This window comes from Jatropha curcas, chromosome 4 (genome assembly GCF_041381405.1).
Source record: "Jatropha curcas cultivar XTBG-Jc1 chromosome 4, XTBG_Jcur_1.0, whole genome shotgun sequence".
Taxonomy (NCBI): domain Eukaryota; kingdom Viridiplantae; phylum Streptophyta; class Magnoliopsida; order Malpighiales; family Euphorbiaceae; genus Jatropha; species Jatropha curcas.
Genome location: NC_143154.1, coordinates 14441405 through 14457495, shown reverse-complemented (window position 1 = coordinate 14457495; position 16091 = coordinate 14441405). Strand labels below are relative to the sequence as shown.

The following is a 16091-nucleotide window of genomic DNA, read 5'->3' as shown; positions in this document are numbered from 1 at the left end:
AAAAGAAAAGAAAAATAAAATTTTCGAGGTTTGCTTAAAAGATAATATTTTTGGTCTCGGGACGGAATTCCAGACTAGGGGCAAAAATAAAATCTTTTGTCCTGATGCAAAATTTCAAATTTCAGAGTTTACGATTATTAATGCATGGGGGCAAGTGATGCTCCAACATTTAATAAAGGCAAGATCTGTTTGGACACATAAATTGCTCTTTTCTTTTGAAAATGTTTTCAGGTCAACAGGTGATGGTTTCTCAAACGCCCCAACATTTAACAAACGCAAAATCTGTTTGTATACAGAAATTCCTATTTGATCCCACCAGGTAAAATCTGTTTGTACACAAAAATTAGTCAATTCAAATCAAAATCCTTCGAGCCAATCAGACAGCGCTTCGGAGGTAACTTCGAGCCAATCAGACCGCGCTTCGGAGGTAACTTCAAGGCCAATCAGACTGCGCTTTGGAGATGATCACAAAATCCTTCGAGCCAATCAGACCGCGCTTTGGAGGTAACTTCAAGGCCAATCAGACTGTGCTTTGGAGATGATAACAAAATCCTTCGAGCCAATCAGACCGCGCTTCGGAGGTAACTTCAAGGCCAATCAGACTGTGCTTTGGAGATAATCAAACAAAATCCTTCGAGCCAATCAGACCGCGCTTCGGAGGTAACTTCAAAGCCAATCAGACCGTGCTTTGGAGATGATCATGAAATCCTTCGGGCCAATCAGACCGCGCTTCGGAGGTAACTTCAAGACCAATCAGACCGTGCTTTGGAGATGATCACAAAATCCTTCGAGCCAATCAAACTGCGCTTCGGAGGTGACTTCAAAGCCAATCAGACCGAGCTTTGGAGTTGATCACAGATCCGACGGAAGCCGACAAAGCCGATCAAACCGAGCTGTGGATATGACCAGACGATCAAATAAAATCATCTAAAATCCTTCGAGCCAATCAGACCGCGCTTCGGAGGTGACTTCAATGCCAATCAGACCGAGCTTTGAAGTTGATCACAGATCCGACGGGAGCCGACAAAGCCGATCAGACTGAGCTTTGGATGCAACAAGACGATCAAATCGACACGACCAAAATCCTTCGAGCCAATCAGACCGAGTTTCGAAGGTGACTTCAAAGCCAATGAAACTGAGCTTTGGAGATCGAAGCCAAGATTGAAGGCGCGTCAGTAGGCCACTTTAACATTAATTGTTTATGCAATTAATGATAAAGTGGGGGGGCAAACTGTTGACGCGTGTTTTTTATGCCCCGCCTGATCCGATGAGGACACAAGGATAAATGGATTAATGCTATCTAGAAGCCTTTATATCCAAGGATTAAAAAAAAAAAAAAAAAAAGAGAGAGAGAGAGCTGCATGCTACAGTAGCCGTATGCTACAGTAGCCGTGTGCTACAGTAGCTGATTGCTACAGGGACGGTTAGCTACAGTAATGGTTTGCTACAGTATCTTAACCTACTCTATAAATTCATCTCTTTCTCACAATTTTTAGGAGGAACTTCACAATCTAAAAAACCCTAAAAAAATACCTTGCAGCCACATTCTCCTCCAGAAACTCTTGTGAGTTAATTTGGAGGAAAATTGGCATTAGATATTAATTTTAGGTGAATCAAACCATAAAAAGAGAGCAAAAAATAAAAAGATAAACAAAAAAAGAAAAAAAAAAACACATTTAAATCTTGAAAAAAAAGGCTTCTGGAGATCTTGATCCATTTACAATCCTCAATCTGAGGATCAGGTAATTTGCTTAACATTTTTGTATTTTTTTTTTACATATTTTTGTGTTTTTACATATTCTTGTTATTTTAATATTTTAAGCTTCATTAAATTATATTTTGTTCATATTTGGCTATTTTATGTGTCCTTAAATTATATTTAAATAATAAATAATGTAAAAAAAACACTTAAAAATGGATTATGGGTAAAAATCACGTAGTTGTTCATCGATGAACAGTTACTATTTCCCAGAAATGATTGATGAACAGTAACTGTTTATTCAATGAATAGTAACTATTTCCCAGAAATGATTGATGAACAGTAACTGTTTGTTCATCGATGAACAGTAGCTGTTCTTAAATTTTCTAGAAATCGACACTATTCACGCACTGTTCACACACTATTCATGTACTATTCATGCACTATTCATTAATTTTCCCAGAAATGATCAATGAACAGTAACTGTTTGTTCATCGATGAACAGTACTATTCATCAATTTTTCCAGAAATAATAATAATAAAAAAAATATAAATTTTAAGGACTGAGAATGCCCAAATATGAACAGATTATAATTTAATTGAGCTTAAAATATTAAAATGTGATTATATATATTTATTTGTATGAATTTTATTATTTTATTATTTGTATGAATTTTTATTGGTTTATGGATTTAATTTTTGATTCAATCTGTATATATATTTTTGGATCCGGTTTGTTACCCGCCTTTAACCATAAGGCAAGAGCGGGTCATTTATTTATTCCATTACATATTTTTGAGTCGCTTTGTCACCCGCCTTGAACCATAAGGCAAGAGCGGGTCTCTTTTATTTATTTGGTTTAATTGCTTTAATTTGAATAATTGCTATGTGATAATTAGATTTATTTGGGACGATTAAATAATTTTTCAAATAGGAACTCAGTCTGATTTATTTGGGTTGGGTTTAAATAAATAAATAATTTGGCTTTTCTAACTAAAATAAATTAGAAATCATAGGTTAATAGAGGCCGGTTTTTTCGGGCGTCGGCTTCCAACGGGCCGACGTACCCAATTCCCTTACCTAGAATTGCATTGGTGCGCCTGACCAGTCTTTTAAAATAATTTGGCCTTAAAATAAAATTGGGTTTAAAATGGAGTCATTTTCAAAAACGGTCCCATTGCCTAAACAATGGGTGGCGACTCAAAATTATTTATAAGACCGATTTATCGGCACCGCATCCAAAACAAAAACATTTTATTCAAAAACCACAAAAAGGATGTTTTCGGGTCCTTCGGGGGGATTTTGGGCGAAAACAGATTGGCGACTCTGCTGGGGACGCAACCACTAATCCCCGATCATTTTTTAATTAGATGGTTGTGATTAGGAATTAACTCTAAAAACCTATGTTTTCTAAAAAATAAAATTGGTTAGAAAGTCGTTGGAAAATTATTTAATTGTCCTTGTTTGTTTAATTGCTTTCCTTTTCTTTTTAGGATATTTTTTGCATTCATACTGCATTTCTCTCTTCTCACGTCATTCTACCCATGCTACCCTTCGGTACTGGTGTTAAGTTTGACGGTGGATCTAGCCTAAACCATGCGATTTAGGTGCATCCATCCGAGAATTAACATTACTACCAACTGCAAGCCTAGTACCTCAAAGGTACGTTAAAAGGAGTAGGCCCAATAAAGCCCGAATCCTGTTTGCGGAACCCAGACCTTGTTAAGCCCAATAAGACTAAAGCCCATGCATGTAGTTAAAAGCCTTAGTCACTCCCCCTAAGGAAAACCTGATGTCGTTTGCTGTTGTTCTGTTGCATTCATTTCCGAGAGTTTATATCGTCAATCTCAAAACCCCCTGTTGGTTGTCGAGATTAGACCAATTCCTAGGAAACAGATGTCGGAATTTATACCAATGGAATCCGTGTGTGGGAGAAATAAGGTTGGAAGGCATGCATTTCCCAACTCCCGTTCCCCTGTATGTTATCAACTGTACATATGTTGTGACATTCATGCATCATGTAACAATTTGCTTTTCAGCCATGCATTAATAAGAGCTAAGCTAATGATTCGGTATGGACATTTGACCTTGGTATCGAGACTGGACCTCAAATTCATTTTGAATAATATTATACAATAACTTATAGCGAATTAATACCCCAAAAGAAAAGGGAGATATAAGGGGGTTGTGATTCCTTTGTATCTTTACATTTCTCGCATTATCTGAAAATAAGGGAGAGATTATAAAATTTTGTAACAAAATAGAATGACATCCTGCTTGGGGCCATATGTTCCAAGGCAAAAAGTAAGGACATAAAAAAATTAATAACAAGTGTTCCGCTTGGCAATTCTTTCACTCCAAGGCAAAAATTAGGAACTTAAGAGAAAATAGCCGACTGTAAAATCCAAAAGGGACAGTCGACGACAGATAACTCCAAAAATGTGTAAGTACAAAATAAATTATTGCTATATTATTCACACCAAATTTTGGGTCCAGTCGTCGAAATCAAGATCTTATTTCCATACTGATCATTAGCACATTAGAATTGCATTTCTCACCCTATGTGCTTTCATTTTCTCATGCATACATGCAGACATACTTTAACTCAGGTATTTTTATCTATCAGTCAGAATTGATCCTTCCCGGGAAATTGCTTCGAGAACTTGGCATCGGCGCCCTGGTCAACGTTTGGTCAGAGTATCCCCAATCCCCGAGCCTACTCCAGTCAATTATTCAAGTCCAGATCTAGCAGAAATGGGTGACAACAATGAGACTGGGTTCTCTGAAGCCCAGATGAGAACTATTGCTCAGATTGTAGCCGCTGCTCTCGCCCAAGATAGGGCCCAAAATCAAACTCCTCCCGGTTTAAGCAGTCAACCAGTGGTTGAAGAAAGACAAATTCCAGAACCTGGGTCAGACAATCAGGCTACTGGAGGAAACACTGTCCCTATTGAAAATGATGTAATTAAGCAACTTGCAGAATTAAAAGACAAGGTTGAGAAAATGTCTGTAATAAAAGAAAAAGATCCGGTCACCAATTTTCATATAACTGAGTATGTTTTGCATCCAACTAGCTCCACTTCATTTAAAACATTCAAACATACTACATTTGAAGGAGACAACGATCCCCGTTCTCATCTATCTGAATTCCTCCGGGTTTCTCAGATGAACCGGTACAATGAAGAAGATGTTTTGCGAGCATTCCCGCAAACATTACATAAAGATTATCGGAGGTGGTATGATGGTCTAGAGGAGGAGATTCAAAAGAATTGGATCAAACTACAGACTGCTTTTCTTAAGCATTTCAAGACTGATGAAAGTGATGAATTTGGTTTGCGTGACTTGGAGGGCCTGAGACAAGGGAAAGATGAAAGCTTTTCTGATTATTATAGGAGGTGGAGAACCAAGCTATATAGGGTCCAGACAAGGCTGAAGGACCAAGAGCTGATCAGAATCTTCAGTAGGAGCTTGCTACCCTTCTTTAAAGAGAGAATGCTAACCCAACCCTTCAATGATTTTGCTCTAGTTCAGAGGGCAGGCTTGAACATAGAGGAATTATATAAGGAGGAAAAGAAGAAGAACAGAGGGTTTGGCAACTACCGAACCTCCTATAATGACAGAAATATCGAAAGCAGCAACCAGAATCAGTCAGGGGGCAGTAATACAGTGGGGGCCGTCAGTGAGAGGACAAGAAGAGAATTCACTGATCTGGGAAGACCATTGAGTACGGTCTTGAAGTCATGTATCAAAAATGGGGTACTTTCAAAATTGCCAGTCAATCCAGCTAAACCGGTGCTTGGTAAGTTTATTGACAGGACTTGTGATTATCATCAGTGCAAGGGGCACTCTACAGATGAGTGTTTTCAGTTGAGGCATGATATTCAAAACCTGATCGACAGTGGAAAGATAACCAAGCCCCCAGAAAGAAATAAGCCTAGTACCAAGAGCAACCCACTTCCTCAGTATCAGTACAACTATCCGCCCCACAATTCTCAGTCGGGTGGATCCATCAATGCTATCGAAAGTGGCTTACCGGAAGAGCTTATCTTAGCAGAGGCTGAGTGGGAAGACCGGATGTGTGCAATGCTTAACATTTGGGATGACTGTAGTAGCAGTGATGAGGAAGAAGGAAAGATGCCCCTGAAAATAGAAATTGAGAAGAGCATTACGGTGAAAGTGGGCGATGCGCCAGAAAATGAAGACGAGCAAATCCAGCTCGCAATTCAAAAGAGTTTAGTTGATCAAGGCGCAATTCAAAAGAGTTTAGTTGATCAAGAGGAACAGTGGTATTACAACAACGAAGAGGACATGAATGATGTAGGCGTCCAGAGCTTAACCCGCAGTGGGCGAGTATACAATCCCGATAGCAATGTGCAGGCTAGGGGAAAAGAGATTGCTGATGATGGAATGAAAAAGAAAGCGACAGAGAAAGGCGCAGAAGAGTCAAAAGAAAAGAAGAAAGAAGAAGAGGTAGTGAAATTACAGAAGAAGACTGTCGAGGCAGGTGAAAACAGTCAAAATCGAGCACCGAGCGGTGTAAATGCTAATTCAGTATTGAGCCAACTGCAGAGAACAAGAGTAGATATTTCACTATGGGATTTGTTGATAGCATCCAAAGAGGATAGAGAGTCTTTACTAGAAGCCATGACTTTTGTCAGAGTGCCTGCTCGGATTCAGAGTGTTGACATGATCAACGTGCTACAGCGTAGAATTGGTGAAGTCACTTTCTTTGACTCGGACCTCCCGCCAGAAGGAAGAAACGACTTTAAGCCATTGTACATCCAGGTCGCCGTAAACGGGCGTGACACCCGTAATGTAATGGTGGATAACGGATCAGCTCTGTGTGTATGTCCGTTGAAGATGCTAGCCAAATTCAAAATTGAAGAGTCAGAACTTGAACCATCAAACATGGTAGTCAAAGTTTATGACAACACCATGCGAAATGCAAAAGGCACTTTTAAAGCAAAAATCTCCACAGGGGCTGTAGAAAGCTGGGTGGATGTGATTGTCCTTGATATCCTAGCCAACTATGCACTTTTGTTGGGAAGGCCGTGGCTCCATCCTCTAGGGGCAGTTCCGTCTACCCTGCACAGAAAAGTGAAAGTTCCATGGGGTACGGAGGTAGTGACCGTTAATGCGCAGGAAGACTTGAATGTGGCAACAGTGGAAGGATTAGAGTTGGCAGTGCCGTTATCGGGTTTTCAGGTGGCAGTGATTGATGTGCCTGCCGCTGAGGGCAAGAGTGCAGTGAATAGAATGAGTCCTTTTTCAAGGAAGATGATGAAAAAGATGCAGTGGCAATACGGCAAAGGATTAGGCCGGGAACTCCAAGGAAAGTTTGAGCCTCTCTCGTCGGCATATGGCCAACAAAATAGACGCGGGTTGGGATATTTAGAGAATAGGAAGAAGGAAAGATATGAGATTCGGTCTCCAGTTAGAGGACCAAATCTGAATCATATTTTCTTTGTCCCACAAGCTGCAGGAGAATTTCAGAGTAGGGGAAAAACTTACCCCGGCTTGGAGATATTCATGACAGACTTTGAAGAGAAACTGATCAAATCTCCTGAACCTTCCTGGGAACAGCTGGTTGAAGGAACTGAGTTTATGATAGGGATGACACAGACAAGCACAGAATCTGACTGGTCGAAAAAGATATCTGAGTTTGAAGACTTTTTGGGGATTGGGGATGAAGCTTCCAAGGCGGTGCAAGAGCAGAAGGCCAAGGCAAGGATCCTCCAGTCAGTACTAGCTGCTGAAGACGCCGGAGAGGCAGAGAGGGAGGTATTGAGGATGAAGCTTGAAGAGGCCAAAGCAGATGCTATCTCAGGAGCGAAAGAAGTACCAGAAGCTGATGAAGCAATCCAAGCAATAAAAGATACATGTAATGAATGTATTGAGTAGGCTATTAACCCTGTTTTCTGTTTTTCTGATGTTTGTTTTGAGAACAATCTGGATGGCTTTCCTCTTTTATTTCAATCAATGGAACTAAATTTTGATTATTTGTTCTCTTGTTTTCCTAATTGTCACGTTCATGGCATTGATTATATCACGCGCATATTTGACATAAATGCATTACATAATTTTACATTTAACTTGAGCACCACAGACGATCCTAAAATAATCGAAATCGGATCAGACTTCAAACCTGAACTTAGACAGGATCTTCAAGAATGCATCAAAAGAAATTCAGAGGTATTTGCCTGGAGCTACGCTGACATGCCAGGAATCGACAGATCAATAGCAGAGCACTTCATCCCTACTAATCCAAATGTTAAACCGGTAAAACAGAAAAGGAGAAGGGTCAGACCAGAATGGCAGGATAAGATCAAAGTTGAAGTCCAGAAGCAATTAGATGCAGGATTCTTAGAAGTAGTTCACTATCCGGAATGGTTGGCTAATATAGTCCCGGTGCTAAAGAAGGATGGGAGGATAAGGGTCTGTGTCGACTATTGGAACCTGAACAAAGCCTCGCCTAAGGATGACTTTCCACTGCCGCACATAGATGTTTTGATCGACAGTGCTGCCGGAATGGGTTGTTATTCTATCATGGACGGATTCTCCGGATACAACCAAATACTGATGGCCCTAGTGGACAAGCACAAGACTGCCTTCACCACGGATTTCGGGACCTTTTGCTATAAAGTAATGCCATTTGGACTAAAGAACGCCGGAGCAACATACCAGAGAATGGCTACAACATTATTTCATGATATGATCCATAAAGGGTTAGAAGTATATGTAGATGACATGGTGATCATGACAAGAACACAGGAAGAACACGCAGAGATGCTGGAGAAGTTCTTTGCACGGGTCAAGCAGTATAATTTGAGACTCAATCCCAAGAAGTGCGTATTCGGAGTAACGAAAGGGAAATTGTTAGGTTTTGTTGTAGGACCTAACGGGATTGAGGTCGACCCCGACAAAATAAAAGCCATTCAAGATATGGAACCACCAAGAACAGAACGTCAGGTAAGAAGCTTCTTGGGTAAAATTCAATACATCAGCAGGTTTATTTCAAGACTATCCATTACGTGTGCTCCAATCTTCAAGCTACTGAAAAAAAATCAGCCGGTTAAATGGAATGAGGACTGCCAGAAAGCCTTTGACCATATAAAGAAGTATTTGATGAATCCACCAATACTGAGTTCGCCTAGACCAGGAGAACCTCTGATCTTGTATTTGTCTATAGAGGATGCAGGAATAGGGGCAATGTTGGTTCAGCCGGACACTGCTGGCGTAGAAAAAGCCATTTACTACATCAGCAAGAAAATACTGCCTATCGAAGAGAAATACAATATGATAGAGAAAACATGTATGGCGGTAGTATGGTCAATAAAGAAGTTGAGGTCGTACTTTGATTCTTTCAGGGTCACTTTTGTCTCTAAACTCGATCCAATGAAGTATCTGCAAAGAACGCCTACTCTAGAAGGGCGGCTGTCTAAATGGTTAATTCAGATGTCTAGCGTGGATGCAGAGTTCGTAACGAAGAAAACGGTCAAAGGTCGGGTCGTGGCAGAATTTCTAGCTGAAAACCCAATTACAGATGACGAACCATGGGAATTGGAATTTCCAGACGAACACTTGCTGTGTATCGAAACAGGGGCTTGGAAGTTGTACTTTGATGGATCGGCCAACAGAAATGGAGCCGGAGCTGGTATTGTAATAGAAGCACCTAATGGTGAGGTTACCACAATGTGTAAAAGACTGTTGTTCCCGGTCACTAACAATATGGCTGAATATGAAGCCTGCATTATGGGAATGGAAGCTCTCCTTGCATCTGGCTCCAAGGAAGTCAAGGTAATAGGAGATTCGTTATTGGTTATTGAACATGCCAACGAGAGATGGAAGGTAGAAGAAGAAAGGTTGAAGCCCTATGTTGAGTACTTGCTGAAGAAGGCAGCACTATTCGACAAGATCACTTTCACCCACATAGGGAGAACCTATAACAGAATTCCCGATGCCTTGGCAAACTTAGCATCAGCATGGCAGGATTTGAGCAAAGTCCCGAAGAAGCCATTCATCATTACTGCAGCCAATATCCCGTGCGACCAAGAACATTATGTGAATCAGGTAGAGTCGGAGGAAGAACCCTGATTTACGGATATTCTGAGGTATGTGAAAGATGGTACGTTTTCTGATGATGCGACGAAAGAAGACCGTGCAGTTCTCAGAAAAATGGCTCTGAATTACATCCTGGCTGATGGTGAACTTTACAGGAGAGCTTGGGATGGAATGTTGCTGAGATGCGTGAGCAAAAAGGAAGGAAAAGACATAATGAGAAAAGTTCACAAAGGAGTCTGCGGTACTCATTTAAGTGGTATGAGCCTAGCTAGAAAGATCATGAGGCAGGGTTATTTTTGGATGCAGATGGAAAACGACTGTGTTCAGTATGCGCGTTGTTGCAAAGCTTGCCAATATCATGATAACAAAAGCCACTTACCTGCTGTTGAGCTCCATCCGACACTTCCTTCATGGCCTTTTTCTGCATGGGGCATAGACGTCATCGGCAAAATCTCGCCTGCAGCATCAAACGGCCATCAGTATATATTGGTTGCAGTTGATTACTTCTCTAGATGGATTGAGGCTCAATCTTATAAAATCTTAACCGCCAAACACGTGGCGAGATTCATTGAACAGAACATTTTCTGTCGTTACAGTGTTCCCCATCACGTAGTTACAGATAATGGTTCTCATTTTCAAGCAGAGGTTGGTCAGTTACTTCATAGATATAAGGTGGAACATCACCATTCTTCTCCTTATCACCCTCAAGCTAATGGTGCGGTAGAAGCTGCAAATAAGGAGATCAAAAGAATCATATCAAAAATGTGTGAAAGGTACAGGAGCTGGGCTGAGAAACTCCCTTTCGCGCTCTGGGGGCATCGCACTACCTTCAAGTCAATAAATGGGGCTTCTCCCTTCGAACTTGTGTATGGGATGGAGGCAGTGTTACCAATAGAACTCGAAAAGAAGTCTCTTAGAGTTTTAGTAGAAGCTGGCCTGACCGAAGAAGAGTGGGTCAAGAAAAGATATGAAGACTTGGCGCTTTTAGATGGAAAGAGATTGAATGCTCGATTTCAGGACCAGATGAGAAAAAGAAGGATTGCTCGTTTCTACAATAAACGGGTACATCCAAGGGCTTTAAAGAATGGAGATTTGGTATTAATCAGATTGTTGGATCATGAAGCCCAGAATCATCCTGGCGGGAAATTCAAACCCAATTGGCACGGACCATTCAGAGTTCAGAAGCTACTAACTAAAGGTGCCGCTGAATTAATCACCATGGAAGGGAAGCCTGTCAATCGAATCGTCAATCAGGATCAAATGAAGAGATTCTATGTCTGAAATGATGATTTTGATTAAATAAAAAATAATAGTAAAAAAAAAAAAAGAAAGAGAGCTAAGTTGAAAACCCAAAAGGGCAGCTTAGGCAAGAAATGAGCTCGCTAGGTTGAAAACCCGAAAGGGCGGCCTAGGCAAAAGTTAGGGCATGAATAAATAATAATAAAAACAAAATTTTTGGGATCGACACGTGGTGCTTAGTTTAAATGCGAAGTCTATGCCATGCGTTCGTGACAGATTTGTGATTGGTTGCTCAACGCCATTAACCTGATTAGAAGGAGAATAGGTAAATGAATAGTCAGAATAAATGACCATTGTATTAAAATAAATAGATTTTCCTTACTTCTGTATAATGTTGAAAAGAAGTAAGATTAATAAAAGGGTGCGGATTTCAAAATTTTCCTTCCTTTTGTTTTGGAGATATGGTCAAAGAATGTAAGACATTCCTCTCTGCTTATTTGATCAAGATTGAGTCATCGAACTCGAAATTGTTCTGGCTGTTGGTTCTACCTAAGTGATGAATCATTTCAAAACGTTGGTCAGGAAGACGAACACCATTTTCTCAGTGATTTCTCTGGAAAGATCAATAAAACCATGAATAAAACCTTAGTACTCTTATAAGCTCATGCATACATAAAGAAGTTGCATATATTGTTTTTGTTTGATCTGTGCAGGTAATAAAACAGTCACCCCATTCTTTTTGTCTCCTAGTGAAAGCTTCTGCCTTCAAATAATAATTCATTTTTATGAGCATTCATTTATTGACCCAAGGACAGAGGGCCCAAATAACTAACACAACAAATAATTTCGAAGAAAAGATTTGTTGTCTTTTGATTGTCCATATGTGCAGAAAGTAGGAATTAATAAAGGCATAACCATTGGATTCCTTAATTCAAAGAAGGGAGACACATTAACTGGGAGCCTATGGCCCGGGAATAAAAAAAAAAGGGGGAAAAGAAGACAGAGAAAGCAACAACAACATTTATTTCAGCAGGGGCCATCATTGGACGCCAATCTTTGCAGAACCTAGTATCATCATGGGGTGTAAAACCAGTTGGCATATGCGGGTGTCATGGTGTCCTGCGCCGTTCCTTCATTTAAATACACGGTGTTTCGATTTTGCCAACGGTCAGCCAAATTGGTCAACAAATACGGTGTTATCAGACCACTCTCAAAGTTATGAGTTCTAGGCACACGCTGTATCACCCCATATTGACGGCTGATCCTGTCAGGAAAATAGGCCATGGAACGGTCTAGACTGGCATACAACACATAATTGAGGTTCATACTTCCGGTCGTGACCAGTCTAATCCTCCACCAAGGACAAGTCCACCGAATTGTAGGGTTATCTCCAAAATCAAAGCGTCTCCGAGATCGAGATTGGAAGGTGGCAGGTCCATAGGTTGGAATTAAACGAACTGGGACCGGAGGAATCAGGCTTAATTTTTCCAAAGCCCAGGCTTGCAATAGCAGTGGACAACCGCGATGATGAACATTGAAATCAGAGATGTTAAGGGCAATATCCCTAACCCAACACATTGTCTCTCCCATGATCATCATGAATACAGTGTGATGGTACAATTGCATGTCACGAACAACGGTCAGAAGTCGGAAATCTCCAATTCCAGGTTGACGACTCTTCATGGCATACACATTCAATAGCAAGAAGCAGCAAGCTCGAATCCAAGAGAGATCTAGATCAATGGACAAAACCCTGCTCAAGAAAGGTTCCAAGGGAAGACCTTGATCCACGTTTATGCCATCAGGAAGGTAAACCGGACACAAGGCCGCGATCTCAGCTAGGTCATACCTAGGACCTGGGGATAAAGCCGGAGTTTCGTCTTGATCAGGATGATGATCCATCACGGTACACATCTCCTCGTAGGTCGGAGTTACTTCAGAGTCTTCAAACCGGAAAACCATGGTGCTAGGATTAAAATGAGTAACGAGCCAAGATAAGAAACCATAGTCAGGTTTTAAGTCTTTGAAATATTTCACCCAAACGAGTTGGTTCATAGGAGGAATCTGCCATAGGTCGTCAGGGATGGATTGAACGAAAGATGAGACTTGATTTCTGAAAACCATGGAAGAAAAGTTGTTTCAAATGCTGTGGGATGAGGAGAGAATGAAGCATGGGATTCCTACTTATAGGAGGGGAAAGGCCCCATGAGGTTGAAATGATGATCATCGTCAGCTGGATGGCATCTGTTTTCGGTGGTGATAGAATGTGGATAAGCTTTGTTAGGTTGAAATGATACTCATCACCAACTAGATAGCATCCGCTTTCGGTGATGATGGGATGCGAATGGGCCCCACTGGATTGAAAATTAGCGGTGGAAAACGTCTGGAGATGCAGCTCATGGACAAATGGGATCTGGATAAAGCGGAATAAAGCAAAATCCAAAAAATCAATCGATTTGGAGTCGGTGTGTGACTCGTCACACAGGGGGCAAAATCATCAAATCTACCAGATTACCCTCAGGTAAGTTTTCTCTCAACACCGCGTCAGGAAGAGTGTACCTGAAAATTTGCTAAAATTCCAAAAAAAAAAAAGAAAAGAAAAATAAAATTTTCGAGGTTTGCTTAAAAGATAATATTTTTAGTCTCGGGACGGAATTCCAGACTGGGGGCAAAAATAAAATCTTTTGTCTTGATGCAAAATTTCAAATTTCAGAGTTTACGATTATTAATGCATGGGGGCATGTGATGCTCCAACATTTAATAAAGGCAAGATCTGTTTGGACACAGAAATTGCTCTTTTCTTTTGAAAATGTTTTCAGGTCAACAGGTGATGGTTTCTCAAACGCCCCAACATTTAACAAATGCAAAATCTGTTTGTATACAGAAATTCCTATTTGATCCCACCAGGCAAAATCTGTTTGTACACAGAAATTAGTCAATTCAAATCAAAATCCTTCGAGCCAATCAGACAGCGCTTCGGAGGTAACTTCAAGCCAATCAGACCGCGCTTCGGAGGTAACTTCAAGGCCAATCAGACTGCGCTTTGGAGATGATCACAAAATCCTTCGAGCCAATCAGACCGCGCTTCGGAGGTAACTTCAAGGCCAATCAGACTGTGCTTTGGAGATGATAACAAAATCCTTCGAGCCAATCAGACCGCGCTTCGAAGGTAACTTCAAGGCCAATCAGACTGTGCTTTGGAGATAATCAAACAAAATCCTTCGAGCCAATCAGACTGCGCTTCGGAGGTAACTTCAAAGCCAATCAGACCGTGCTTTGGAGATGATCATGAAATCCTTCGGGCCAATCAGACCGCGCTTCGGAGGTAACTTCAAGACCAATCAGACCGTGCTTTGGAGATGATCACAAAATCCTTCGAGCCAATCAGACTGCGCTTCGGAGGTGACTTCAAAGCCAATCAGACCGAGCTTTGGAGTTGATCACAGATCCGACGGAAGCCGACAAAGCCGATCAAACCGAGCTGTGGATATGACCAGACGATCAAATCAAATCAACTAAAATCCTTCGAGCCAATTAGACCGCGCTTCGGAGGTGACTTCAATGCCAATCAGACCGAGCTTTGAAGTTGATCACAGATCCGACGGGAGCCGACAAAGCCGATCAGACCGAGCTGTGGATATGACCAGACGATCAAATCAAATCAACCAAAATCCTTCGAGCCAATCAGACCGCGCTTCGGAGGTGACTTCAATGCCAATCAGACCGAGCTTTGAAGTTGATCACAGATCCGACAAAGCCGATCAGACTGAGCTTTGGATGCAACAAGACGATCAAATCGACACGACCAGAATCCTTCGAGCCAATCAGACTGAGTTTCGAAGGTGACTTCAAAGCCAATGAAACTGAGCTTTGGAGATTGAAGCCAAGATTGAAGGCGCGTCAGTAGGCCACTTTAACATTAATTGTTTATGCAATTAATGATAAAGTGGGGGGGCAAACTGTTGACGCGTGTTTTTTATGCCCCGCCTGATCCGATGAGGACACAAGGATAAATGGATTAATGCTATCTAGAAGCCTTTATATCCAAGGATTAAAAAAAAAAAAAAAAAAAGAGAGAGAGAGCTGCATGCTACAGTAGCCGTGTGCTACAGTAGCTGATTGCTACAGTGACGGTTAGCTACAGTAATGGTTTGCTACAGTATCTTAACCTACTCTATAAATTCATCTCTTTCTCACAATTTTTAGGAGGAACTTTACAATCTAAAAAACCCTAAAAAAATACCTTGCAGCCACATTCTCCTCCAGAAACTCTTGTGAGTTAATTTGGAGGAAAATTGGCATTAGATATTAATTTTAGGTGAATCAAACCATAAAAAGAGAGCAAAAAATAAAAAGATAAACAAAAAAAAAAACACATTTAAATCTTGAAAAAAAAGGCTTCTGGAGATCTTGATCCATTTACAATCCTCAATCTGAGGATCAGGTAATTTGCTTAACATTTTTGTATTTTTTTTTTATATATTTTTGTGTTTTTACATATTCTTGTTATTTTAATATTTTAAGCTTCATTAAATTATATTTTGTTCATATTTGGCTATTTTATGTGTCCTTAAATTATATTTAAATAATAAATGATGTAAAAAAAACACTTAAAAATGGATTCTGGGTAAAAATCACGTAGTTGTTCATCGATGAACAGTTACTATTTCCCAGAAATGATTGATGAACAGTAACTGTTTATTCAATGAATAGTAACTATTTCCCAGAAATGATTGATGAACAGTAACTGTTTGTTCATCGATGAACAGTAGCTGTTCTTAAATTTTCCAGAAATCGACACTATTCACGCACTGTTCACACACTATTCATGTACTATTCATGCACTATTCATTAATTTTCCCAGAAATGATCAATGAACAGTATTGTTTGTTCATCGATGAACAGTACTATTCATCAATTTTTCCAGAAATAATAATAATAAAAAAAATATAAATTTTACATAAAATAAATTTTAAGGACTGAGAATGCCCAAATATGAACAGATTATAATTTAATTGAGCTTAAAATATTAAAATGTGATTATATATATTTATTTGTATGAATTTTATTATTTTTTTATTTGTTTGAATTT

The 16091-nt window shown here is 40.2% G+C and overlaps 1 protein-coding gene across 1 annotated transcript; it reads left to right on the top strand.

The window, feature by feature from the left end:
- Window positions 1-4453: 4453 nt before the first annotated feature.
- On the top strand, window positions 4454-13430 carry LOC149496878 (uncharacterized). The gene is made up of 4 exons (XM_089719951.1): window positions 4454-4513; window positions 5009-6394; window positions 6485-6946; window positions 13311-13430. The coding sequence occupies exons 1-4, from the start codon at window positions 4454-4456 to the stop codon at window positions 13428-13430; spliced, it is 2028 nt and encodes a 675-aa protein (XP_089576077.1).
- The last annotated feature ends 2661 nt before the right edge of the window (window positions 13431-16091 follow it).

What these genes read in the sequence shown, in the direction of transcription:
- LOC149496878 (XM_089719951.1), top strand. Translation starts at nt 4,454, where the DNA reads ATGGGTGACAACAATGAGACTGGGTTCTCTGAAGCCCAGATGAGAACT. An exon ending in TGAGAACTATTGCTCAGATT is followed by an intron (nt 4,514 to 5,008) that starts GTAGCCGCTGCT and finishes AAGCATTTCAAG; the next exon opens with ACTGATGAAAGTGATGAATT. An exon ending in AGAGTGTTGACATGATCAAC is followed by an intron (nt 6,395 to 6,484) that starts GTGCTACAGCGT and finishes TTGTACATCCAG; the next exon opens with GTCGCCGTAAACGGGCGTGA.